The following is a 24,033-nucleotide window of genomic DNA, read 5'->3' on the forward strand; positions in this document are numbered from 1 at the left end:
GGTTATGAAAGTTTATGCCGTGTTCAAACTCAATGTTTTTTTATGTCATATATTTTCAATATACCTGGGCCCTCATCAAACCCTGTACACTCAAGACACTGCCCCTGCTGCCACCCTTAGATCTCCATATATGGAGCTGACCTGTATTAACATTCCGTATGTTGATCTGACCTCATTAAACCCTGGCCTGTACATTCAAGAAACACTCCATATATGGTCAGTATAGAATTCATTCCATGTTAATCATCTGACCCCCATTCAAAATCGCCAGCGCTCGCCCAGCAGTCTGCCGTCACCCAGGCGGATGCGTGCACGCGACCTCAGCTTACTGGTTAATATGTGCGACTATGCGGTATGCCTAATGGCCTATTTATACATCACCCCAAAATGCTTGCATTCCTGGAATGGATTTATTATATATTTTTTTTTCAGTAGACAATAATATAATATTCCTAGGCTATTTATACGTGTTGTTTCAATTATTATATTTTATTATTATTGTTGTTACAGTTTAATAATTATATAGGTGCACTACCTCGGGCCAAATTACAACTTCCGTACATCGGGTACTATACCTTTGCCTAATAAATGTTACAGTGCTACACTTGTTGACAGAAAACAGACACTTGTCTGGGTTTCCGACCGAGACCGAGCCTCGACAGACGTAGTATGGCTTTGTGGACAGTAATCGGCTATTTATGGAGCGCATTTTTTTAAATTATTTATCGTCGTGCATTACATTTTAATTTATTTCATTTAACTAATCAAACAACTAATGTATTTAATTATTAAATGATATGATCATAATAAAAGATTCCAACTTGAGGCCTGCACGCTTACATATTGAAATCAGGGCAAAAATCAGTACCCTGTGAAACTTCCGTGCAGGCGTGTAGCAGTCCTTTTGTGTCTCGCTCCAGGCAGTGAGAAAAGGCGTGCAACGTGAAGGGAGTGTCTGTCTGCTCTGAAAACATTACCATAACACAGCACATTGATAAGGTAAGAATATGATCCACATTCCTGCTCTTTCGGGTCCCCTTTAGATGAATAATTAAACATGAGGAGGATGTCATGTTTAGGTTCTGTGTTGCAGGGCAATGTTGGACACATTCACTGATTGTTACTGTGAAGAAAACTGCACGTAAACAAGACACTGACAGACACTGCTCTAACTTATATCGCTGCATCTTAAAACGCTGCTTTTATTGACTATGTTAATACAACTCCTTGCCCCATTTAATGGAACACCTCCATCCGCTATAGCCTACTGTAGCGGAGGGAGGTCCATGCTTTAAACCTAAAAGGTTAAAAGTCAGTCATATCTTTTTGTTTTTTAAATAATAGGTTTTTTGTTTAAAAGGTTGAACCACTGTTAGAGTAATCATATCGACGCCCTGTCTCTCCAGCTCTTTATTAAACCGAATATAAATGGCAAGGCCCAATTTCTGCTAATCAGGAGAGATAGTACCCATTTATCAGCTTCAATTTGATGATAGTGTTGTTCAAGTTCCAGTTTTGTCTGCTCCTTTTGTGTCATCACTTCCAATGTCTCTTGTTTACCCTACATACATACATGTGTGAGTTCTCTGCTCTCCTGATTGCATAAAAGTGGTATCCTTTCCTGACCTGATAATTCATTTTCCGTTACTAAAGAGCCGGAGAGAATAAAATATCACTTAATGTTACCCTAAGCTTGGTGTTGTTCATGCTTTAAGAAATACTTTCATGTTGCATCACCTTTAAGTTTAACTTATATCAGTGTAAGTTAAAACACAGTTATCACTGTATGATAAAACAGTGATTTAACGTAGACTCACTGTATCGCTGTATGTTACAACACTGTACTTAACCCAAGACCTGAGACCAGATTCTACAAATGTCTTCTAAATCCTGAAAAATCTGTGTTTCTAACTATAATGTCAGTGGTGCTCAACCTTTTTCATCTCAAGGATCCGATTCCCCGAAATTATATGCATGGGGTGAAAATGTTTTGTACCAGGGACCCCCCAGAAGCGAAGATTTGAGTTAATAAAAATCACACCCTGTGTGAAGTGAGGGGCGCTCTTATCATCATACATCATCTCATTCTGGGCCAATCACAATTTGCGTTTTCAAACACTCAAAGCTGGCCATTCATTCTTTTGCTGTGAAAGATATATATTCAAAGATTTGCGACACATTTTCACAATTTAAAAAAAATAGCAGTTTGCATAATGGAGGTTGAGGCTAGGGCAAGTACTATGGCAAGTGCTATGGGCTAAGATGGAGTCTGAAGAGGTTTTCAGACTGGGGCAGAAGATTGGGAGTAAATCTGTAGTTTTGATTGCAATGGGAAGTGCATTCCATAGTTTCGGAGCCAGAAGGGAGTTTGGGACGTGTGGAGCGCTCGGGAGGGTTTGTATGGTCCGATCAGACTTGCAAGATATGGCGGTGCCATACCTTTGGTTGCTTTGAATGCCAGCATCAGAGTTTTGTACAAGGCAGCGACCGGGAGCCAATGGAGGGAGCGGAGAAGGGGAGTGATGTGAGAATTTTGGCTGGTTGAAGAAGACCAAGCGAGCTGTGACATTTAGGATAAATTGGAGAGGCTTAAGTGTGCATGCCGGTAGGCCAGTAAGGAGGGAGTTACAATAGTCAAGTTTTGACATGACTGATGTCTGGATATGGAGCTGGGCTGACTCCTGGGTGAGGAATGATCTAATTCGTCGTATGTTAGTGTAAACCTACAGGATCGAGTGACAGCTGTAATGTGTGCTTTGAACTAGAGCTGACTGTCCAGGACAACACCAAGGTTCCTGGCTGTTGGGACAGATGTTACCAAGGCGTTGTCTACGGAAATAGTTACCTCCTGCATGGGGCAGGGCTTAGCTGGGAAGAAGAGAAGCTCAGTCTTGTCTGGGTTCAGCTTGAGGTGGTTAGAAGACATCCACTGTGAGTTGTCAGCCAGGCATGCAGTGATGCGCCCTTCCACCTGAGTAGCAGAGGGGGGGAAGGATAGAAACAGTTGAGTGTCATCGGCATAGCAGTGATAAGATATATTGTGAGTAGAGATCATAGTGCCAAGAGATTCAGTGTACAGGGAGAAAAGGAGCGGACCAAGTACAGATCCCTGTGGGACCCCAGTTAGGAGGGTTCGGGGGGATAATAGCAAACCTTTCCAAGAAACCTGGTAGGTCGGTTAGGTAGGAGGAGAACCAGTTTAGCCCCCCTGAGGGCCCTGTGCCCATTATAGCACTTATAGTTGGTAGTTTGTTGGATCATGATGAGACCTAGTTACTTCTGGCTGCGTTAGAATAACAAATGCATCCTATTCAACAAAGGACAGGGTAATGTGTTTTGTACAGTGGAATGCAAACCTAAGAAGAACAATTAAGTGCTTGCCTTCTAAATTAACCAGGTAAACATCTGTCGAAACAACATGCTATCTAAATAACATTCTGTGCATTTGCAGTTATGGTCAGCTGTGGTATATTAATTAAACACATTTAACAAGCATACATATCTGCATAGTTACTGTAGTATAACTAGCAAAATGCAAGTAAAGAGATGGTTACACAGGCAGGCACGTGAAACTAACTACAGTACAACCCAGCTTTTTTCTTTACCCTTTATTTACCCAGGGTAGGTATGCTGCACACAAGTGCTGCACAACAATCACACAGACCCGCTTCAGTTCACAATCACACAAATGCACACTTTAAAAACGTACTTCACAAATCACACAGACACACATTAAAAACCTACTTCACAATCACACAGACACACATTAAAAACCTACTTCACAATGACAGACACACATCAAAAACCTATTTCACAATCACACAGGCACAACACACATTAACTGATACTGTTGGCCACTGAGCAGCTCCACTAATCATTGCTTCAGACAGTTCAGAGTTTGTTCAGTAACATGGGTCTACTCTCTCCAACAACAAAGGGAACAAAAGTTTTTATTTGTTTTAATTTTTTCCACAATTTTCCATTTCCCGCTGTAACCACTTCAGGAGCTGGTGGTAGGCCTGTCCCAATTATTACATGAACGCCTAATCACAAATATTTTAGATAATCACAATTATTTTGCATAATAATAATAATCGTTTCCATGTAGAAAAATGTTCATACTAACATTTTCCAAAAAATAGAAGAAATAACGCTTGTAGAGCAGCTATGTCTGCTATTTTCCTTTTTTTTATATTTGATATGTAATATCAAATTATGAAAAATTATTTATGTCGATAATTTATTTCTATACCGGTATTTAAGTTATTTGCCCCATGCAATGTTTGATTACGGTGCCTAAAAGGCAAACATTAATTACATTTGTATTCATATGTTCCAGTGTTCAATGCCAAAAAAACAAATTAACTACTCATTAAGACCTGGAACGCATCTGTGTCACCTTAGCCTTTAACCACTTTAACCATTTTTTTAAACTTTAGCTGTAGAAAAATAGTCTGATCTACAAGCTCATAGCGCTGCACCGAGTGCCACACTACAAGCTTGTAGATCTGCTATTTTTGAATAATTGTGAAAATGTGGTTCAGATTTTTATAAATATATTCTTTCACAGCGAACGTTTTTAACTCAAATCCAAAATCATTGCTTCTGGTACAACAAGACATTTTGAAATGGGGGTCGGCGGCCGAATACAGATAATTCTTAGGGTTTGAGCACCACTGAAATGTTTTTCAGTTTTCATTTAGAAGGCATTTTGTAGAATCTGGTTACTGGGTTAAATTGTTAATCGTGATTATTTTGCCTGACAATGAATCATCGACCTTAAAATGTTGTAACGGTGACTGGCAGCCCAGGGGATGGGTGACAGCACGGAGGAAGCAGCCATGAAGTCCTTCCTGGACCGTTTCCTGGAGGAGTTCCCGGCGGCTCTGGGTCCAGACGAGCCACTGCCGCTCTGCCCGCTGAGTCGCAACACGCTCAGCCTGGACGAGCTTCCCGGAGAAAGCCTGGAGCTCGGCCTGCGACTGACGGCCGCCAGGTGAGACTCGTTGTGTCAGTGGTGCGCCCGAGCTACACCGAGCGTGCTTGTGCGTGTCTGTGTCTGTCCGTGGAATTTAACCCATTCAGGCCTGACGTCGAAATTAAAAAAAAAAAGTTTTCTAAATCATGACAATTTTCGGAAAGATTTGAGGCACATTTTAACGATTTTTCAAAAATAGCAGACCTACAAGTTCATAGCGCGCCACTCGGTGGCGCGCTATGAGCTTGTAGATCTGCTATTTTTCAATAGCTAAATTATAACAATGTTTAAAACACCAAAAGGGGTTCCCGCCCCAAAATGGGTTAATGGTTAATGTGGTTAAACGCTAACGTGACATGGATGCGTTCCAGGTCTCAATGGATTAATGCGCGTGTACAGCGCGTTTGGAAAGAGCAGACGTATAATAGCATATATACTATATCTCTGCTGTCAGGAAGAAACCTCTTAACTTAAAGAAACCCTTATATTTTCAAAACAAAGCAATACTGCCTCATCAAAGTTGGTGTTGTGAGTTTATATATTGTCAATTACTTGCATGAGAAGGAGAGAGGTGGTGGAGTTAGCTGTTTTAGCAGACAGTTTGAGGGTCTAAGTTAAGAGGTTTTGTCCAAAGCGTTTTCTAGTACTTTCCATTGGTTCAATATTTTCCAAACACACAGACGTAAAGGGTGTTCAATAGCACTGATTTATGTAAAACAAAAAAATCAAAAACCCCAAAAATGGAGTTAGGAGGTTTCCTCCTGACAATATAACGAGGCCTGCGGTTAGCTCACGGATAGCGTGGGCTCCGGATACGCATGCTCTAAAAATAAGATCGCTTCTATTTTTTTACGTGCGTATGCCCCCACGCACACACATTGTCTCCCCAAATAGAGACAGTGGAGCAAATCTGCACGTGCCCACAGATGTGGTGTAGCCAGGAGCGTTTCGCACGCGCATTAATTTCACGGACTGCGTAGGACACACACACACACACACACACACACACACGGTGTACCTCGGCCGGTAGGGATGAAAATCTTTCACCGTTCGCCCCACCGTCTTGACCTGGCCTGTTATGACATCACAATGATGTCAGAACAGGTTCAGCAATGCATAGACTCCATATTTGGGTATGCCAGACAAAGAACTTCATATATGGTCATAAAAGGTACACAGACATAATAACTGGGTGGGGCATGCATTTCCAACTTGCATCATTCCAAGTAGGCCAGTGCCCAACGGGCACCGGTCTAGTATGTTTTAATTACCCATTGTCACACTACAGTGCACTACCCTTTCTTTATCATAGTACTTTCTATGATGTCGGTACTATGACACCATACTGATGGCATCAGGGATCTCCGTACATAGGCATAAGAGGGACACAGACAGACAGACAGGCGGATAAAATAGTTTTACTTGTTGTTATTGTATGCTACTAGTGTTAAGGTTAAGGTTTGAAGTGAGTGTGGGTGTGTGGGTGTGGGGTGCGCTGCAATCTGCATTCCTCACATTCCTGCCTGTAGAAACAGAGAATGATTTACATCTCTGTAATGAAGCAACACACAACAATACAAGTGGTGTATGTTTTTCAGTTGAAAAGCTGTTATTTTCACTGAGCAATTTGGTCATATCGTACTCTGTAGAGGTGCAACAGTTAATCGAACTAATCAATTGTAATTTAAAAAAATCAATTACATCAATTGTTTGTACAAGTAATAGAATGGTAGTATTCTAGTGACACTAGCATATAGAATAGTAGTATTATGCTATTTACTTCCGTTATCTCCTGAATTGATAATCAGAATCGATACTATCCTGATACCCAGGCCTGTTATGGCCCCAAGACTATGTTTGTTCGTTTTTTAAGTGGTGCAACCACTTCCTTAAGTGACTATGTGTGTGGGTGGCTGGGTGCGTCTGAACACGAAAACAGCATGGTTGTTTTTCACCACCTGTGCGCAACCTAACACACACACAAACACACGCACATATTAACTGTATATATGGTGATTTTGGGTGTGCCGTACAGTAGAGACTGACATTTTGTCGGGACTCCCGCGGGTCACGGGATTCCCGCAGGATTCCCGTGGGATGGGATTCATATTTGTATTAATCCCGTGATCGGGACGGGACGGGAATGAAAGTCAACAGGAGCGTGCGGGAGCGTGAATGACATTTTCAACTGGTCGCGCTGCCAACCAAAAGAACAGAAGCGCCCATCTTTGTTGTAGTCATCTTTCAGTGAGCCAACACTACATACCCCAGCAGTGCTAATGCTTCCAGAATCCGCTCCAACCGGGAGAGGATGAAAACTTCCTTCATGCAATCCAGTGGACGTTTCATAAAGTGCGGCCGTGCATGATTCTGCATCGCGCCGGTGATGTGATATAATCTATTATTTATAGCCAGATCATCCTGATGCATTTTTTCCCCTGGCAGTGGCAACGTTGCAACTTGCAATTGTGATGCTACGTTAGCTACATGCTAACGCTGTTACTGTTGGCACTTGCTTGGCTCCCTGAACAGCTGTCTGAGGCTGAGCGAATGTTCTACAATACATCGTCTCCCTTCTTTCTCCCAAACGAGTCCCATACACCAGTGGACGGTTCCCAAAAAACAGGAGCGGGATGGGAGCGGGAGTAATTTCGAGTGGGAGCGGGATGGGATCAGGAGTCATTCTACAGGAGTGGGACAGGATGGGATTTAGTTTTTTACTCTGGCCCAGGATTGGGACAGGACAGGATTTTTTCTGCAGGAGTGGGATGGGACAGGAGTGAAAATCCACTCCCGTGTCAGTCTCTACCGTACAGTACAGTACAGTACAGTACAGTACAGTACAGTACAGTACAGTACAGTACAGTACAGTACAGTACAGTACAGTACAGTACAGTGGAGGGTACAGTAGAGGGACCCCCACACGGTAACTCTGTCATTTCTCAACCGTTTCGGACGCGGGGCAGCTCGCCGGAATCGGGACGGCACCCTGGGTGCGTTCATGTGGGTCTGGAACCCCCCCCCCCGGGGACCCCCACACGGATTGCTCCACTTACTTCACACGGGTGTGATTTTTTTTCCTGGGGCAGACCATGCAAACTCAACGTTGCAATGTTGTTGTAGCCTAAAGTCCAATTCATAGGCGTACAGTAGCATGCATAGACCCGCAGGGGCAAACTGCTCACAGCAACCCTGGGAATGTAAATCAGTGATTCTCAAAGTTTTTAATTTCAAGGAAGCTGAAACCAGTTTGATATGCATAAGGCCACATGGACCCCCCTTTTATACATTTACCATTTTTTATTTTCCCTGTGGATATGTATGAAGAGAAGTCTTCCGCACACCCCGTTCTGTTTTAGAGCAGGTGCGTAGGCGACAAGTCAGTACAGGTAGGAGAAGGAGGGAGACCCGCACACTGCCACTTTCTGGTTCAAGAGCTTATATTTAATAGATTCGAGCCACGTTTCGGCCGTGAGACCTTCCTCATGCTTGATTCAAAACAGGCTGACAGTGTCACTAAATACATTTCGAAAGGTGTCAACAACCAATCGGAACGCCTGTGAGAATCATTAACAGTTGTGGATATGTACCTGTGAGGTTTCTGCCCTAAGTAGCCTTGCCGAGCCATGAGGCCCATAGGGCAGGAGCCTATCTCCTGTTTCTGTAGCGTGAGGCAGCTATATGTACAAGTACACCCCCTGGACATGACGCTAGTATGTCACAGGGACTTACCCCCAATCCAACCCTTGATGCTAAGTGTCAAGCAGGGAGGCACTGGGTCCCATTTTTAGAGTCTTTGGTATGACCCGGCCGGGGATTGAACCCCAACCTCCCAGTCTCAGGGCGGACACTCTAACCACAAGGCCGGTGCAAGGTAATATTTATTAAAGGAGGAACGTTTCGGTCACTTGACGACCTTCTCATGTACATACCTGCCACTGTGCACCTACCGATGGGTTTACCACTTTTGCACCTTGCAGTATGTTTAACCTAATAATACATATTGTATATGTTGGTCTTGTAGAATATCTTTATTATCGTATTATATATTTTTTTACTCTTTGACAAGTTTTATTTACTGTTCGATTCTCCTCCCTGCTCTCCACCTAACTGTGACAGGGAAAAACAACAAAATGATAAAGCTTGTGCGAAAACGAATTTCACCAACTTTGCACCTGTAAACTTGTGATCATCTTGATTTGTAACACATAATAATCTCTGGCACCCCAATCTACACTGTAGTAGAATCCTCAGTGTTTATTGACCTCTGAGAGCGTACAAATGCAAAATCCTTTTGGTTCCATTTGTATGCTCTCTGAATTACAGACCAGTAACTCCTTTGTCATGCAGCTGTTTGGCCTTGCGTTAGAACATAATCGGTCTGTAGATGGAAGTTCTCTCTCTCTCACGCACGCACGCACGCACGCACGCACGCACGCACGCACGCACGCACGCACGCACGCACGCACACATGCACAGACGCGCGCACACACACATACACTGCTGAATTCAAGACCAATCCCTTGCCTCATTCGGCTCAAAGGAAATAAGCTGAAAGGTCCTCAGTCATGACAGAAGCAAGGAAACACGGGCCTGTGTGTGTCCCTTCACTTGCACTCTTCCTCTTGGGCGCTTCCCGTCAGAACGACATCATTTCCTGCCTGTATACCAGCCATTGTTCTCCGTGCTTCCCGTGTTTCCCTGCTCTCCTGCTCAAGGATTCTAAAAATGAAGGATGACACAGAGACGTCACGTAACCTTTCCAGGTTTCCAGGCACCGACTGGGACTCTGGGAGGCAAACTGGAGGCGGAAGCTGCAGGGAATGCATTGAGCATATGAAATACACATTATATTGTAAAACGATAGGTACCAGTAGGCTATACGCCTGGCACAGTATCCCGACCTGCACTATACACAAACAACTACACACAGTCACAGTGCCACTGCATGCATTATGCCGCCATTAGCCTAACAAATACACAGTCACAGAGTGCCACTGCATTATCCTGCCCTTAGCCTAAACAACTACACACAGTCACAGAGTGCCACTGCATTATGCCGCCATTAGCCTAACAAATACACAGTCACAGAGTGCCACTGCATTATCCTGCCCTTAGCCTAAACAACTACACACAGTCACAGAGTGCCACTGCATTATCCCGCCCTTAGCCTAAACAAATACACACAGTCACAGAGTGCCACTGCATTATGCCGCCATTAGCCTAACAAATACAAACAGTCACAGAGTGCCACTGCATTATGCCGCCATTAGCCTAACAAATACAAACAGTCACAGAGTGCCACTGCATTATGCCGCCATTAGCCTAAACAACTACACACAGTCACAGAGTGCCACTGCATTATGCCACCATTAGCCTAACAAATACAAACAGTCACAGAGTGCCACTGCATTATGCCGCCATTAGCCTAACAAATACAAACAGTCACAGAGTGCCACTGCATTATGCCGCCATTAGCCTAAACAACTACACACAGTCACAGAGTGCCACTGCATTATCCCGCCCTTAGCCTAAACGAATACAAACAGTCACAGTGTTGGTGCGACATCGACAGAATACACTGATATCAATACAGTGTCAACAGTATTAACACTTAACAGTATAATAGCCGCACCCTGTGGGTGTTATTGAGGAACAGAATATACTTACTGATATTACAGTCTCCATGCAAGTATGCCAGAGTCTGTATCGATGCAGTAATTTTACTGGTGTTACTCAAGATTTATTAGTGTATTGACCAAGCAGATTATTTGATTAATCAAAAAGGTTATCGATGGCGTAATTGCTAAGGAAATAATCCATAGTTGCACTGTTGCAGCCCTAGTCACATTAAAAATCTTAGATTTTCAGGGGGACTTCAAATCGAATCGTATATTCTATATTTTGTGCTGATCGGTGCAATGGTCGCAGAACTATTGCAATTTGAAGTGTTAAACACTATTGTAGCGCAATTTGTGTGTGCAATTTAGTTTTTTGGGGTATGGCTGTTCTCAGTGTTTGGGACTGGGTCAAGTTTGGAGAAACGGAGCGCCTGCTGATAATCTTACAATAAATGCACCGACTCTCTGTATGTATGTACGTACGTGCGTGTGTACTTACGTCTGTAATCCAAGTAACTCGAGAGCCGTGCCCGGCATTGGATACACGGTTGTCCAGAACCGCCAGAAAAGGCTCTGGTCAGGCGCTGCCAGTGGACCTAATGAGTCCTCACACCTGACCCATTTTCAGGCTCTACCTGAGACAATTGATTGCCATGGCAACCCCAGCCTACACCTGCCAAATTCCTGACACTTGCCATTTGATTACTTAGTCAGTCCACTTTTCACAGTCAGATTATATGTGGGCACAAAAGGGACACAGACTGACAGTCGGTTAAAATGGGTGCTATGACAACGGATATAACGCATTGCATACTAGGGTGGGACATGCATTCCCGATTTTCATTGTTCCCAATCCCAAGTAGTCCAGTGCCCGGTGGGCACAGGTCTAGTCATCAACATAATAATTAGATGTAGAGAAGAGAGACACTGGAGCAGGTCGGAACAATTTAAACCTCTTGTATTAAGCAGCAAGCTGTCGAATACAACAAATCGACTGCCGCATCGATGCTACTGCATCTTCCTCGGAGTCATCATCAATCACTAGATGCATTGCTGCCGTGTCATTTCCATGATTTCTATATTCACAGTGAGTTTGTGTTGTTTTGTTTTCCCGGTGGTCAGGCGTGCCCCAGCGGCGCTTGGTGCCATGATGTGCCACGAAGCGCTGGCACAGCTGCTGAAGAGTGACCTTTCACCTTTACACTGTCCCCAACAGCCTGAGGCGGAGCGGGACGAGGACCAAGGAGTGTGTGAGTGTCCCCATCATTACACTGAACTAACCCTAACCCCGAATGGGCTGTCCCGGGTGTCCCCATAGTTACATTTTAGTTGACGATGAATTGTCATACAAACAAGTGTGAATAAAGGGTAATTTTCCTTCTGTGCCGTGCTGTGGGCAGTTTTCCCCGGGCATGGCCGCTGTGTTGAGCCGCTGGGACCCCCAGCCCACACAATGTGTTGTAAAAATATTCCAAATTTGTTCAAGAGTTTTTTGAAAATTGCCTTTGAGCTTGTAGATCAGCTATTTTCAAATGGCCAATGTATAAAGTGTTTTAAAGTGGTTCGACTGATTGTGGTGCTATATTAACACATTTTAGCTGGAAACCCCCTTTGAGAACCACTGCCATAAAACGGCATACAGTACACTGTTTCATCCCTGGTCCACACTGGCTGTTTATTTTGAAGGGTCTGTCTCTCTGTCTGTCCGTCCGACCACAGTGGTCCAATCGGAGGCTGCTCAGCGGCTCTTCCTGAACCAGCTGAGAGAGGTGGCAGCGGCCTGGCACCGCGGCCTGCCCGCCCTCCCGCCGGCTGCCTCATCCTCCTCCTCCTCCAGGGGGCGCTACCTCCTGTGCTCCGTGCACGCCATCAGAAACACGCGCAGGAAGATGGAGGACAAGCACGTGTCTCTGCCCGAGTTCAACCAGCTCTTTGGCCTGCAGGTACGTTTACTACAGTGGTCTAATGAAGACTAGGTACTATAGGTGTCTATCGATTGGGTTTTATCCGATACCGGTGCTAAACCGGTATTTTGGCAACCAGTGCTAGATGTTGCCAGAACCGAGCCGGTTCTGCCAGAACCGATATAAATATATATATATATATATATTATTATTTTTTAACTTTATTGATAGTTTTCAAGTGGAGATTGACAGGAAAGAGAGGGAGAGAGAAGGGGAGAGACATGCAGCAAAGGTCGTCATGAACAGGACTCAAACACGTGACACGCAGTCAGGCCAGAGCCTATATGTGGCATACGCCTGGACCACTAGGCCAGCGGGCGCCCCACCAGAACCGATATTTACGTTGTGCTTATTCTAGATCCGCCTAAATTAGTGGTTCTCCACCAGTGGTCCTTGAGGGGGTTCCAGGTGGTCCCCAGCTAAATGATGGAGAGTTTCTAACCAAATGGACCCTTTATAGGTCTCTGATATAACTCTGAGAGTGTACAAATGGAGTTTGTACACTCTCAGAGTTACACTCAGAGTTCCATTTGGAACCCACTCAAGGACACTTTGAGACCCACTGGTGTAGCAGAGTGTTTCCAGCAAGCCAACATGCGTAATAGCAGCAGCCTGACTCTGTTTGACCAGAATGGAACAGAGCCTTCATTAGTATCAGAGGTAGCGCCTGTGTAGGAAGTAGGGAAGGGGCCCAAGTTGTTTCCAAAATGTGCATAGAGTCCATTGAAAACATTCACTCTCTCTCTCTGTTGCAGGACGGCGTGGAGCGGGCATATTACGGTGTGTTCGACGGACACGGGGGCCTGGACGCCGCCACTTATGCCGCCGCCCACCTCCACGTGGCCCTGAACCAACAGAAGGCCCTGCACAAGGACCCCGACGGCGCCTTCAAATCCGCCTTCCACCGCACCGATCACATGTTCAGAGGCAAGGCACTCAGAGAGGTAACCGTATCCATAACCCTAACCATAACCGTTTTGCTAAAGTGAATATAAACTCTAGTCTGTAATCTGTATATGTGGTTAATTGCGGGAGGATGCGGGATTTTACGGGGCCTGCTGATTTTATCTTCACCGCCCACGCCCGCCCGCAGGTATTTAAATACCCCCCCGCGCTGCCAACATTTACGTTGGGTCCCGCGGGCTCCCGCTCCCGTTGCAGCCCTCTACTGCATACCACCTGTTTCAAAAGGGTACATAATGCAGGAGGCAGCAGGACGTTGCGTCGTTGAAAACGTGCGATTCCAAACTCTGACAATTAGAAAAATAATCACCTGCACAAATTTCTTGACAGAAAGTAGCCCATTACGTGCCTATATGGTGGATTTTTATGAAACAAAAATATCAAGGGGATAATTCAAGCTTTCCGTACACATGCAATATTGGTGAGTTTAACGTCATTTAATGCCAGATCAGATTCTGTCTGGACATGTGGGCCAGAAAGTAGGGTGTTTTTTGCCACTCGGTAGGCGTCCCTGCATAACTTCCGGGTAAGATGATGTCATGCGCATACCCTCTATATTTTAGAGAAAACAGTGGGTTGTTGGGACTCCATTATGAAGATAAATAAATGGTAAATGGTGTATTTATATAGCGCCTTTATCCAAGGCGCTTTACATAGATTGTGCATTACATTCACCCATTCACACACACATTCATACACCGATTGCGGCGGAAGCCATGCAAGGTACCAACCAGCACATCCTTGCCAGTGTCAACAACCAGTGTCCTTGCCCAAGGACACTTCGACATGTAGACAGGAGGAGCCGGGATTCGAACCGCCGACCCATGGATCATTGGACGACCTGCTCTACCTCCTGAGCCACAGTCGCCCCATAAAGAGGTGTTTAATGAGTGTGTGTTTTGTGTGGCCATGCAGCGCCTGCGCAGTGGGAGCACCGGGGTTGCAGTGCTGCTGCAGGGAGACAGTCTGAGCGTGGCCTGGCTGGGAGACTCTCAGGCCATGTTGGTCCGACGGGGACAACCCGTCACCCTGATGGACCCTCACAAACCAGAGAGAGAGGTGGGCACGCACGCACGCACGTACACACACACACACACACACACACACACACACACACACACACACACACACACACACACACACACACACACACACACACACACACACACACACACACACGTACACACACACACACACACACACACACACACACACACACACACACACACACACACACACACACACGTACACACACACACACACACACACACACACACACACACACACACACACACACACACACACACACAATTGTACATAATCGCCTACTCACAATTATTTGAGATAATCGCGATTTATTTTTTCATAATCATCAATCGTTTCCCTGTTGAATAATGTCCATACATAAAACATTTAAAAAGCTTGTTTTAAGCTTAATGTAGATCAACTATTTCCACTATTTTGTATGTTATTTGTCATAATCTGCCCTGTGCATTTTGTGATTCTGAAGCCTAAAAGGTAAACAGAAATACAACTTGTAACGTTCTAATGTTCAATGCTAAAAAACACAATTACATCGTTAATTACAATTATTTGTGTCACAATTAATCGTCAACTTAGATTTGTAATCGTGACAGCCCTAATTGTACCTGCAGTACATTCATTCACATGACAACAAAGGAGTCAAAGGAAAAGGCAAAGAGTCACCCTTAATAATTATGATAATGAATGCGCACGGTTAATGAAATAACTGAGATCAACTCCTCAAACAGTCTTTACATTCATGTCTAACCTTTGCCTTGCCTTGCCGCCCTCCAGGATGAGAAGCAGAGGATTGAGGACCTGGGAGGCTGCATCGCCTTCATGGGCTGCTGGCGTGTGAACGGGACCTACGCCGTGTCCAGAGCAATAGGTCAGTGTTTACCAAACTTTAGTTTATTTTTTCCAAAATAAAAATGTTTTCAAAGATAGTGGAACATTTGCTGATCTACGAGCTTGTGGTAGATCGTCTATTTTCACTGTATTTTTAAATGGGGCTTAATGTCTAAGACAAGTGATAGTCTTTTGTTAAACTAATTTGTAACCACTTTTAACCTCCGCATCCATATACTAGGGGCAACATTTGCAAGAAATAGCTACAAGCTCACAACAAGCCGGGTTGTGACACATTGTGTGACACATTGTGTAGATTTGCTATTTTTTTGGCAATGAGAATTGGTGTAGTTGGGGGGGAAAGAAGTGGTCAGAGTACAGAGCCAACTCAGGTCTAGCCTCTGTACCCAGGTTTTTATTTGCGTTCACATTCGGCTCAAAAAATGAAAGCCTGGTGGAACGAGACACATTTCCTGGTCTAGGAGTGGGACTGTGGGAGTGAACTAAGTGCAGAGGGACATCGCTCGATATTTGGTGACGTCAGTGTTGTCTGCTGTTTTCTACCGGGGGGGGGGTTGCAGGGGAGGGAGCTCAGATCGGTGAACCAATATGATCCAGCGCATTGCTCCCAGCGCCACCCGCCTCTCTATACCAGAAATCACGGTGGCTGGGCCAGCCTAACTCAGGTCCAGTTTACTAAGTCTAGAGACTTTAACTGGTTAAATAGTGTTTTTGGTAAAACAGTATTCATGGAGGCTCCTGCGTTAAACATTGGCTAAATGAGATGACTCAACACCTTGAGAGAATATATAATATGGAAGCACCTAATGGACAAGATACCATTGATTGACACGTGAAATGATGATGGTAGACAGTCAACCACGACTGTCTACCATCATCATTTCACGTGTTGTTGTTTTTCATGACAGCATTTCATCTTATCTTTTTTTTTTTAAAGGTAAAGAAAAATGTATATATATCGTTTGGCGTTCAAGCTGAAAAGAGTTGAATTCCTGTTGCAGACCACTAGCTGCTAATCATTCCACCCTTTGTGTGCGATGCAGGTGACTTTGACCAGAAGCCGTATGTGTCAGGAGACGCAGACTGTTCCACCGTCCAGCTAGACGGTGACGAGGATTACCTGCTGCTCGCCTGCGACGGTTTCTTCGACACGGTGACACTCGAAGAGGTCCCGGGGATAGTCCTTGGAGCGCTCCGGGAGCCCCGAGAAGACCCGGAGGAGGGGGGCGACGCGGCGGAGGAGAGCGCTTTGGGAGAGAGCGTCGCTCAGAAGCTGGTGGCGCATGCCAAGGCGGCCGGTTCTAACGATAACATTACGGTTCTGGTGGTGTTCCTGCGCCCGCCCGAACAGCTCCTAGTTGAAGACTCCTCTGCAGCGGCCACGGAGGCTACCGAGAACTCCAACTCCCAGAGTGCTTCTGGGCAGTAAGTTACAGAAGTGGCAAAGTTGGTAGTTACAAAAACCCAGAAACGAGTTACTGTAAGTGCAAAACACACTGGCTGCGAACAGCGCGCATCAACACAGCTGCCCCCATCTGGGTGCCCATGGGCATGGCAACTCTTGCCATGCCTCAAACCGGTGTTGTCGTGGCACAATGGATGACGATGATGGACTGAGTTGTGGCACACAATAACTCAATTACCGTCATTATAAGAACTTGTCTGGTGAGCCATAGCCCTGGAGATTGGCTATTAAATTCATTGCCTGGAATATCCTACTCGGCAACAACACATGTCGTGCATTGTGTGAGTTCTCAAGAGTGTTCTCTCTGTGGCGGACAGACAGTGTGTTCTGCACTTTAGCATTTTGCATGTCTCTGCTGTCGGGAAGAAACCCCCTAACTCCAAAATGTTCATTTGTCAGGAAATGAAAAATATACAATTTTCAGGAAATTAAGAAAACCTTTATGTTTTGAAAACAAAGCAATACTGCCTCATCAAAGTTGGTGTTGTGACTTTATATATTTTCAATTACTTGCATGAGAGGGGGCCACTCCACCACCTCTGGTGGAGTTAGTTGCTTTAGCAGGCAGTTTGAGGGTCCAATGGAGTTAAGAGGTTTTGTCCAAAACGTTTTTTTTTACTACTTTCCATTGGTTCAATATTTTTAAACAACACACAGACTTAAAGGGTGTTCAATAGCAATGATTTATGCAAAAAAAAAACACTCAAATATGTATTTAGGAGGTTTCCTCCCGTCTGCAACGATATCCTGGTTGTCTCTCTAAAAGGTCGATGTTTTTTTATAACGGGTTACTGCTCAGCCAAGGAACCCAGATTGAAACGTATCAAAAGTGTGTGCCAAACTACTGAGCCTTTGTGTTTGCCGCCTGGTGCTATAACACACAGGTGTTACCCATAACGTTTGTTCATCTAATTATTGTTGTTGTTGATTTGTATACCATTTTATATGTCAATGAAATCCACAGCCTTTAAACCTTCCCACCTACTCGTTCACATTGCATTCCAAGTTGAGCGGTCGAGATTCACCCGTTAACCCCTATGTACTTAGTTGATCTGCACTCTTAAAGGGATAGTGTGCCCAAAAAAGATTTTTTTTTTCAATGAGGGGCCTTGAATTTATGGAGATTATTTTTGTTTTTGTCGCATAAGACAATAATTTGATTATGACCAGCAGAGGCTCAATGGAGACTCTTTCAGTCTCCTACCGGACGACTCCGCTGGTCATCAAATTATTGGCTTAGAAATGAGACTACAAACAAATTCGCCATGAATTCTTATTAAATTCTTATTCTTATTATTCCTTTAAGACGGACAGCTCTTCACCAATCTTCCAACCATAGATATTAAAAAATATAGATGCCTCATTGGCCGCTGCAGTTCATTGGAGTGACGTATCTCCATTGAAGGCAGGAAGTCAAGTGGAAGTGCCATAGGGAAGCGCTGAAGGCACGCTGCGTCGCTGCCCAAGTGAAGTCACTCATGCGACTCTCCTATGTCTCTCGCTGTCACTCAACTGACTACTGGCCAATCACGGCGCGTCTTTTCCGGGACATCCATTCAAGCCCCCAGTAAGGCTATGATATCCAACGTTGAAGCTGCCACTACCTACTGGCGAAACGTGGAACTGCAGCACGTTCATGGAGGTTCAGTGACGGCATGTGCGTAACGTCCCGGACAGCTCTTCCGCTCGCTCGAGCCATTGAGTTATGCTTCAAAACGCCACTGAGCAACTTCTACTGAAATGAATAGCAGGGGGCGGGGCTGTCATTATCCTTTTATAACTCTGCTTCCGCTATGCTTCGCGAGGAATCTCGGGAAAATTGTGCCTTCAATTTTGACATGCGCCCCAGAGCCGGAAGAGGCGTCTGCCGTCTACCTTTATATGTCTATGGCTATGCTTCCAACCCCAGCCTCACAAGAGTTGTGACTGGAAGCTGTCAGCTGTTTGTCATTATTGCGTTCATGTTTGGACTTTCTGCTATAGACTAATTCACAGTCGGGTGCCCTGGGCGCAGCCATTACTGAGGTGTATATCAGCACGGATTAGCTACACCTGGCCAACACCTATACACCTGTTGGCCAGGTGTAGCTAATCAAATGATAACACCTCAGTATTGGCTCCGCCCAGGGCACTCCTCTATGGATTCCTCTATAAGCAGCTACAGTAGCAGCTACAGTAGATGGGCTTCGGCTAATTTGGTTTCCACTAGTAGGACTTACTTACCTGACTGCAATGGCGAAACGGAAGAGGATTAGGGGTTAAGGTTCCCTTATCACTCAACATGACACTGTTAATAAATTAAAGGTTGTGGAATATTCCTAAAACAGTGCTAACAAAAAAAGCTAAAGGTTTTGAAGATGCAATAATTTGTACTTTTAAAACGCTAAGCCAAGGTGTTAAATGATTTTTTTTATTGTGTAGCGTTAAAGTATTATGGGATGAAGGGGAGGACAAACAATTTGCAGCAAAAATGTCGGTGCTTCATAGAATTGTTTTGCTTACTGTCTGCTATTTTAAAAAATAATCTTGAAAATATATGTGCATTGAAAATTTTCAATGCACATATATTGCATGACGGTCTTTCTGGGCACAAAATATTTTCAAATGGGGTTCTGTGGCTAAGGGTACATATCAATTTGAGGATCGTTAATTGACTTTGGTCAATTTTGAGAACCGCTGCTGTATGGAAATCTAAATTCAATGTACAGTATGGGCTTGAACGGCGTAGCAAACCAGCCGCTATCAAATCCACACCCACTGTTTTGAAAACCCAAAAGCACAAAAAGTCTGAAAGCCACTGCTTTGGCCAGTATGAACACAACTCATTATTGGACACAAATGGATTTGCATCACTCATTCTCCTAAAGCGAGAGAAACAGCTTGCTTTTGCTACTTAGGAAATGGTTCAAAATCCATTCCAATTAAATGTTTTTCTTATGGAATAGGTCAGAATTCCCATAACATAACTATTACTTACAAAGAAACATAGCTAATGTGTTGTCCTTGTGTCTGTGTATCAGTATTTGTGTGCAAGTGTACATGTGCCCTATGACTCCAGTATTAAACAACATATCATTGGTGAAGATCCAGATAATGAACCATTCACATTGAGCACGATAACTATATACTGTAAATATAACGATAATTATGTGAGCATCCACACTGTTCAATAGGTTCAGTGAACAGTGCAGCACCCAACGCTCAGCACAGTCCAGCTGCTGAGTGCTGAAAGACACATGCAACAGGATGCATGGATATTTCTGCCTTTATTTGATATTGTACAGTATAGACTGGCAGACATAGGGAGTGATATGCAGCAAAGGTCGTCGGGATCGGGACTCGAACCCGCGACACGCTGCCGCCAGGCTGGATTAGCAGCCTAGGTGCCCGGACGTCTACGACAGCCTTCCGGGCCACGACAAACCTTTCTGAGGGCGAGTTAGGACTACAGTTATCGTTATAGTTGTAACAATTGTCAAAACTACATATTTATAGTAATCGTGACTATCGTCGTCGTTATCGTGCTTGGTGTGAATGGTCCTCAACCTTGTATTTTTAGTGGCTGGTCCTTCACATTGTATTTTTTTGAGGCTTTGTCCACATAACGCCTTTTTTTCCCTTTTTTTTTAGAGCTGCCAGTGCCTTTTCTCTCATAAATTTCAATGGTGAAGATAATGTTTTTGTTTTTATGTTAGAGTGCTATTTCAAGTAGAAATAGTTAAACTTTTGGAAGATGAGCACCGCTCATCAAGGTCACTTTCCTACCGCCTCTGTCGGGTGGAAACCTCATATGTCCAAAACTATTACTTTTCTGGATTCAAAATTTTAAAAAATAGCTAAAGTAGCTGATCTACAAGCTCAAAATGTGTCGTTTCACGCCGCCTATCGAGCTTGAAGATCTGCTACTTTTGATGCTTCTGTGTTACGCTGCAGTATGATCAAGTAGAGCCTTCATTTATTTTAAAAAAAAATACAAAAAGTTCAAATATGGAGATAAGAGGTTTCTGCCCGACAGCGACGCTATGAAGAGAGTTAGAGAAACATGCCCAACATGCAGTCGGTTCATGTGTAGTGCTCTGGACAGAAACATGCCCAACATGCAGTCGGTTCATGTGTAGTGCTCTGGACAGAAACATGCCCAACATGCAGTCGGTTCATGTGTAGTGCTCTGGACAGAAACATGCCCAACATGCAGTCGGTTCATGTGTAGTGCTCTGGACAGAAACATGCCCAACATGCAGTCGGTTCATGTGTAGTGCTCTGGACAGAAACATGCCCAACATGCAGTCGGTTCATGTGTAGTGCTCTGGACAGAAACATGCCCAACATGCAGTCGGTTCATGTGTAGTGCTCTGGACAGAAACATGCCCAACATGCAGTCGGTTCATGTGTAGTGCTCTGGACAGAAACATGCCCAACATGCAGTCGGTTCATGTGTAGTGCTCTGGACAGAAACATGCCCAACATGCAGTCGGTTCATGTGTAGTGCTCTGGACAGAAACATGCCCAACATGCAGTCGGTTCATGTGTAGTGCTCTGGACAGAAACATGCCCAACATGCAGTCGGTTCATGTGTAGTGCTCTGGACATGATGTCTAAAATAACGCTCCAAACCTAAAAACTAAAGAAAAAGGTTTTCTGTGGACACAGCCCTTATGCAATCCGAACCGATGTGTATTAGAATGAATGTTTGTTGAATTCTCATGTGCCAAATGCAAAAAAGTTTTTTGTAAAAGGTCTCTAATACAAATGTTTTTTTAGTGGTATATTTCGGCCATTACTCTTCTGTGTGGCCATTTAAATGGTCCTGTAATTCTCTTGTTGTTTAGGTCTTGACTGGAGTGCCTTTTTTTCAATGTCAATGAAATGCCTCTAACTTATGTTAGTTTATAATGACATAATATGTTACTGTAGGTCATATCTAACTTATGTTGGTGTACATAATATATTACTGGATAATAATATCATGTGTCATATCCTGATTAAGTGCAAAAACTTTTCAACATTTTTGCCTGAAATGAGCAATGACTTTGGTTGATTTGTACTGAATCTGAATGGACTAACCCCTGGGCTATTTGACTCTGGTTCCTCTCTCTGGGGCTGGAGATGAGAAAACCCCATTTAATAAAAACGGACATGGGCGCTCGGGTGGCGCAGGGGTGGCACATGGTGGCGCAATGCCTGCCCACCATGGCGGAGTCTAGGGGCTCCATTTTCGTCACCGCTAAACCCCTTATTCCTAAACTTCTTTGCCTTTTTTACTACTTTGAAAAACATTTTTGAATAGTTAAAATGGCCAGTCTACAAGCTCACAACGTGTCAATGTAGATTGGCTAGTTGAATTATTCAAAAATGTTTTTCAAAATAGTAAAAAAGGCAAAGAAGTTTAGGGATAAGGGGTTTAGCTGTGACGAAAATGGAGCCCTATAGGGGTTTGAATCCTTGCGGTGCATCAGGCCTGCTGAGCGTCTATACTCGAACACAATTGACCCGTGTTTGGGTGAGGGAAGCCAGTTGGGCAGGGCTTCTTAAAATAAAGTGGCTCTGGATTCATGCTTAAGACAAGCGATCAGTTATCAATGCTGCTGTCATTTACTCTGTGTGGTTTGTAAGTGTTTGTAGACGGTGAAATCCTATCTGTGTTAAACTGTGTTAAATTTTCATTTTCACACTTTAAATGAGTTTAACGAACAGCATCTCTACTGGGTACGCGTCATCTTCTGACATTGCAGTTTCCCCAGTGCAGCAGATATTTTCTTTTAATGTGTTCCTTTCATTGCCTTTAAAAAAAAGAAGAAAAAAAACTATCACTTAATACATCTTAATCAACATGTCTTAATCATTATGTTTTGTATATTAATGCAATGTGCAAAGTGCAAACAAACGGATCTGTCTTTAAAGAGATTGAGACATTACAAAAAAAAGAGGTTTTTGTAATTTTTCTGATGTTTTCTGAACTCAATTGCACCCAAAAAACCTGAACTTTTAACATTCAGTAGATTTTCTGTGGTCTGGGGTTTTCTTGCTCAAACAAGTGCTCTGATTTTCCTGTGGAGTGTGATGAGCCAGCAAATCCTATATATGACAATGGGATTTGCCAGCAGATGTCACTGTTTTCGCTGTTTTGCCTGTTTTCATTGCAGGTCAAAAGGCTTCACAGACACAGAGAATCCACTGAATGTTCAAAGTTCAGGTTGTTTGGGTGTAATTGAGGTGATAAAACCTAAAAGAAAAACGAAAAATAAATGAAAATTAATGTCATGAAACCCTTAATACGGTTTGAATATCAATCGTTGTGTTGGGTACCTTGTATGTCCATATTTCTTTTTATGATTTTCTTCTTGCATAAATTACTGTCCTACCCTGCCATATGACGGTATCAAGCAAAAGTCACAAATAGTCAATATACAAGCTCACGTGTCACATCATGATGCGTTGAGAGCTTGTAGATCTAATTTAAATTACATTTTAAATGCTGTCTATGGGTTTTATGTATATTTAACCAGTGAAAAGTATTAAAAAGTACTTGTAACTAAATTATAAATAGATTGGATCTATTGGAACACAGGTTATTTTATTTATTTTTTAGGTGCTGTATTTTTTTTATTTGCTGAAAAAGTAGTGATTTTGGACATACAAGGTTTCCACCCGACAGCAATGCTGTGCTCTGTGTCCTGGCAGTTTCTTCTGCCAACAGGATGGAATGATTTTGGTCATTATTAAAACTAACATGACTTTAAAGTGTTGATGATGAAGTGTGTTATTGACAGTCAGTGGTATTATCATGTTATTATTGTATTGTTGTGACTTACAGGAGGGAGAGGAAGGATGCTGATGTATAACCAGTGTGGTCCATGAAGTACTCCCAAGGTTTTTCTTCTGTTTATAAGTAAAATTATCAATAATAGGCCTACAATGTACAGGTATAATAAATACTATGTTACAAGTAGAAGTCCTGTATTCAAAATGATTACTTCTGTAAAATTATAAATGTATTGGCATCAAAATATACTTTAAGTACCGTAACGTAAATGTCCCATTTCACAAGTCACCCATTTCTGTCAAAATCTTTTAAGTTTAGGGTATATATTTGGGCTTTGTTTTGTAACTGGTAAAGCTGTCAATTAATTGTGGAGTAAAAAGTGCAAT

General features: G+C 43.6%; 1 protein-coding gene across 2 annotated transcripts; it reads left to right on the top strand.

Moving 5' to 3' along the window:
* The first annotated feature begins 935 nt into the window (after positions 1 to 935).
* ppm1f (protein phosphatase, Mg2+/Mn2+ dependent, 1F) lies at positions 936 to 23,625 on the top strand. 2 transcript variants are annotated; one of them, XM_079517055.1, is made up of 8 exons: positions 936 to 999; positions 4,807 to 4,996; positions 11,722 to 11,849; positions 12,319 to 12,542; positions 13,319 to 13,507; positions 14,442 to 14,585; positions 15,345 to 15,438; positions 16,463 to 23,625. In XM_079517055.1, the coding sequence occupies exons 2-8, from the start codon at positions 4,815 to 4,817 to the stop codon at positions 16,846 to 16,848; spliced, it is 1,347 nt and encodes a 448-aa protein (XP_079373181.1). In that variant the 5' UTR covers positions 936 to 999; positions 4,807 to 4,814; the 3' UTR covers positions 16,849 to 23,625. The 2 variants fall into 2 exon arrangements, with proteins under 2 accessions (XP_079373181.1, XP_079373182.1); XM_079517056.1 differs by lacking the exon at positions 4,807 to 4,996 and having other exon boundaries at positions 961 to 999.
* Positions 23,626 to 24,033: the final 408 nt, after the last annotated feature.

This window comes from Electrona antarctica (assembly GCF_951216825.1).
Source record: "Electrona antarctica genome assembly, chromosome: 12".
Taxonomy (NCBI): domain Eukaryota; kingdom Metazoa; phylum Chordata; class Actinopteri; order Myctophiformes; family Myctophidae; genus Electrona; species Electrona antarctica.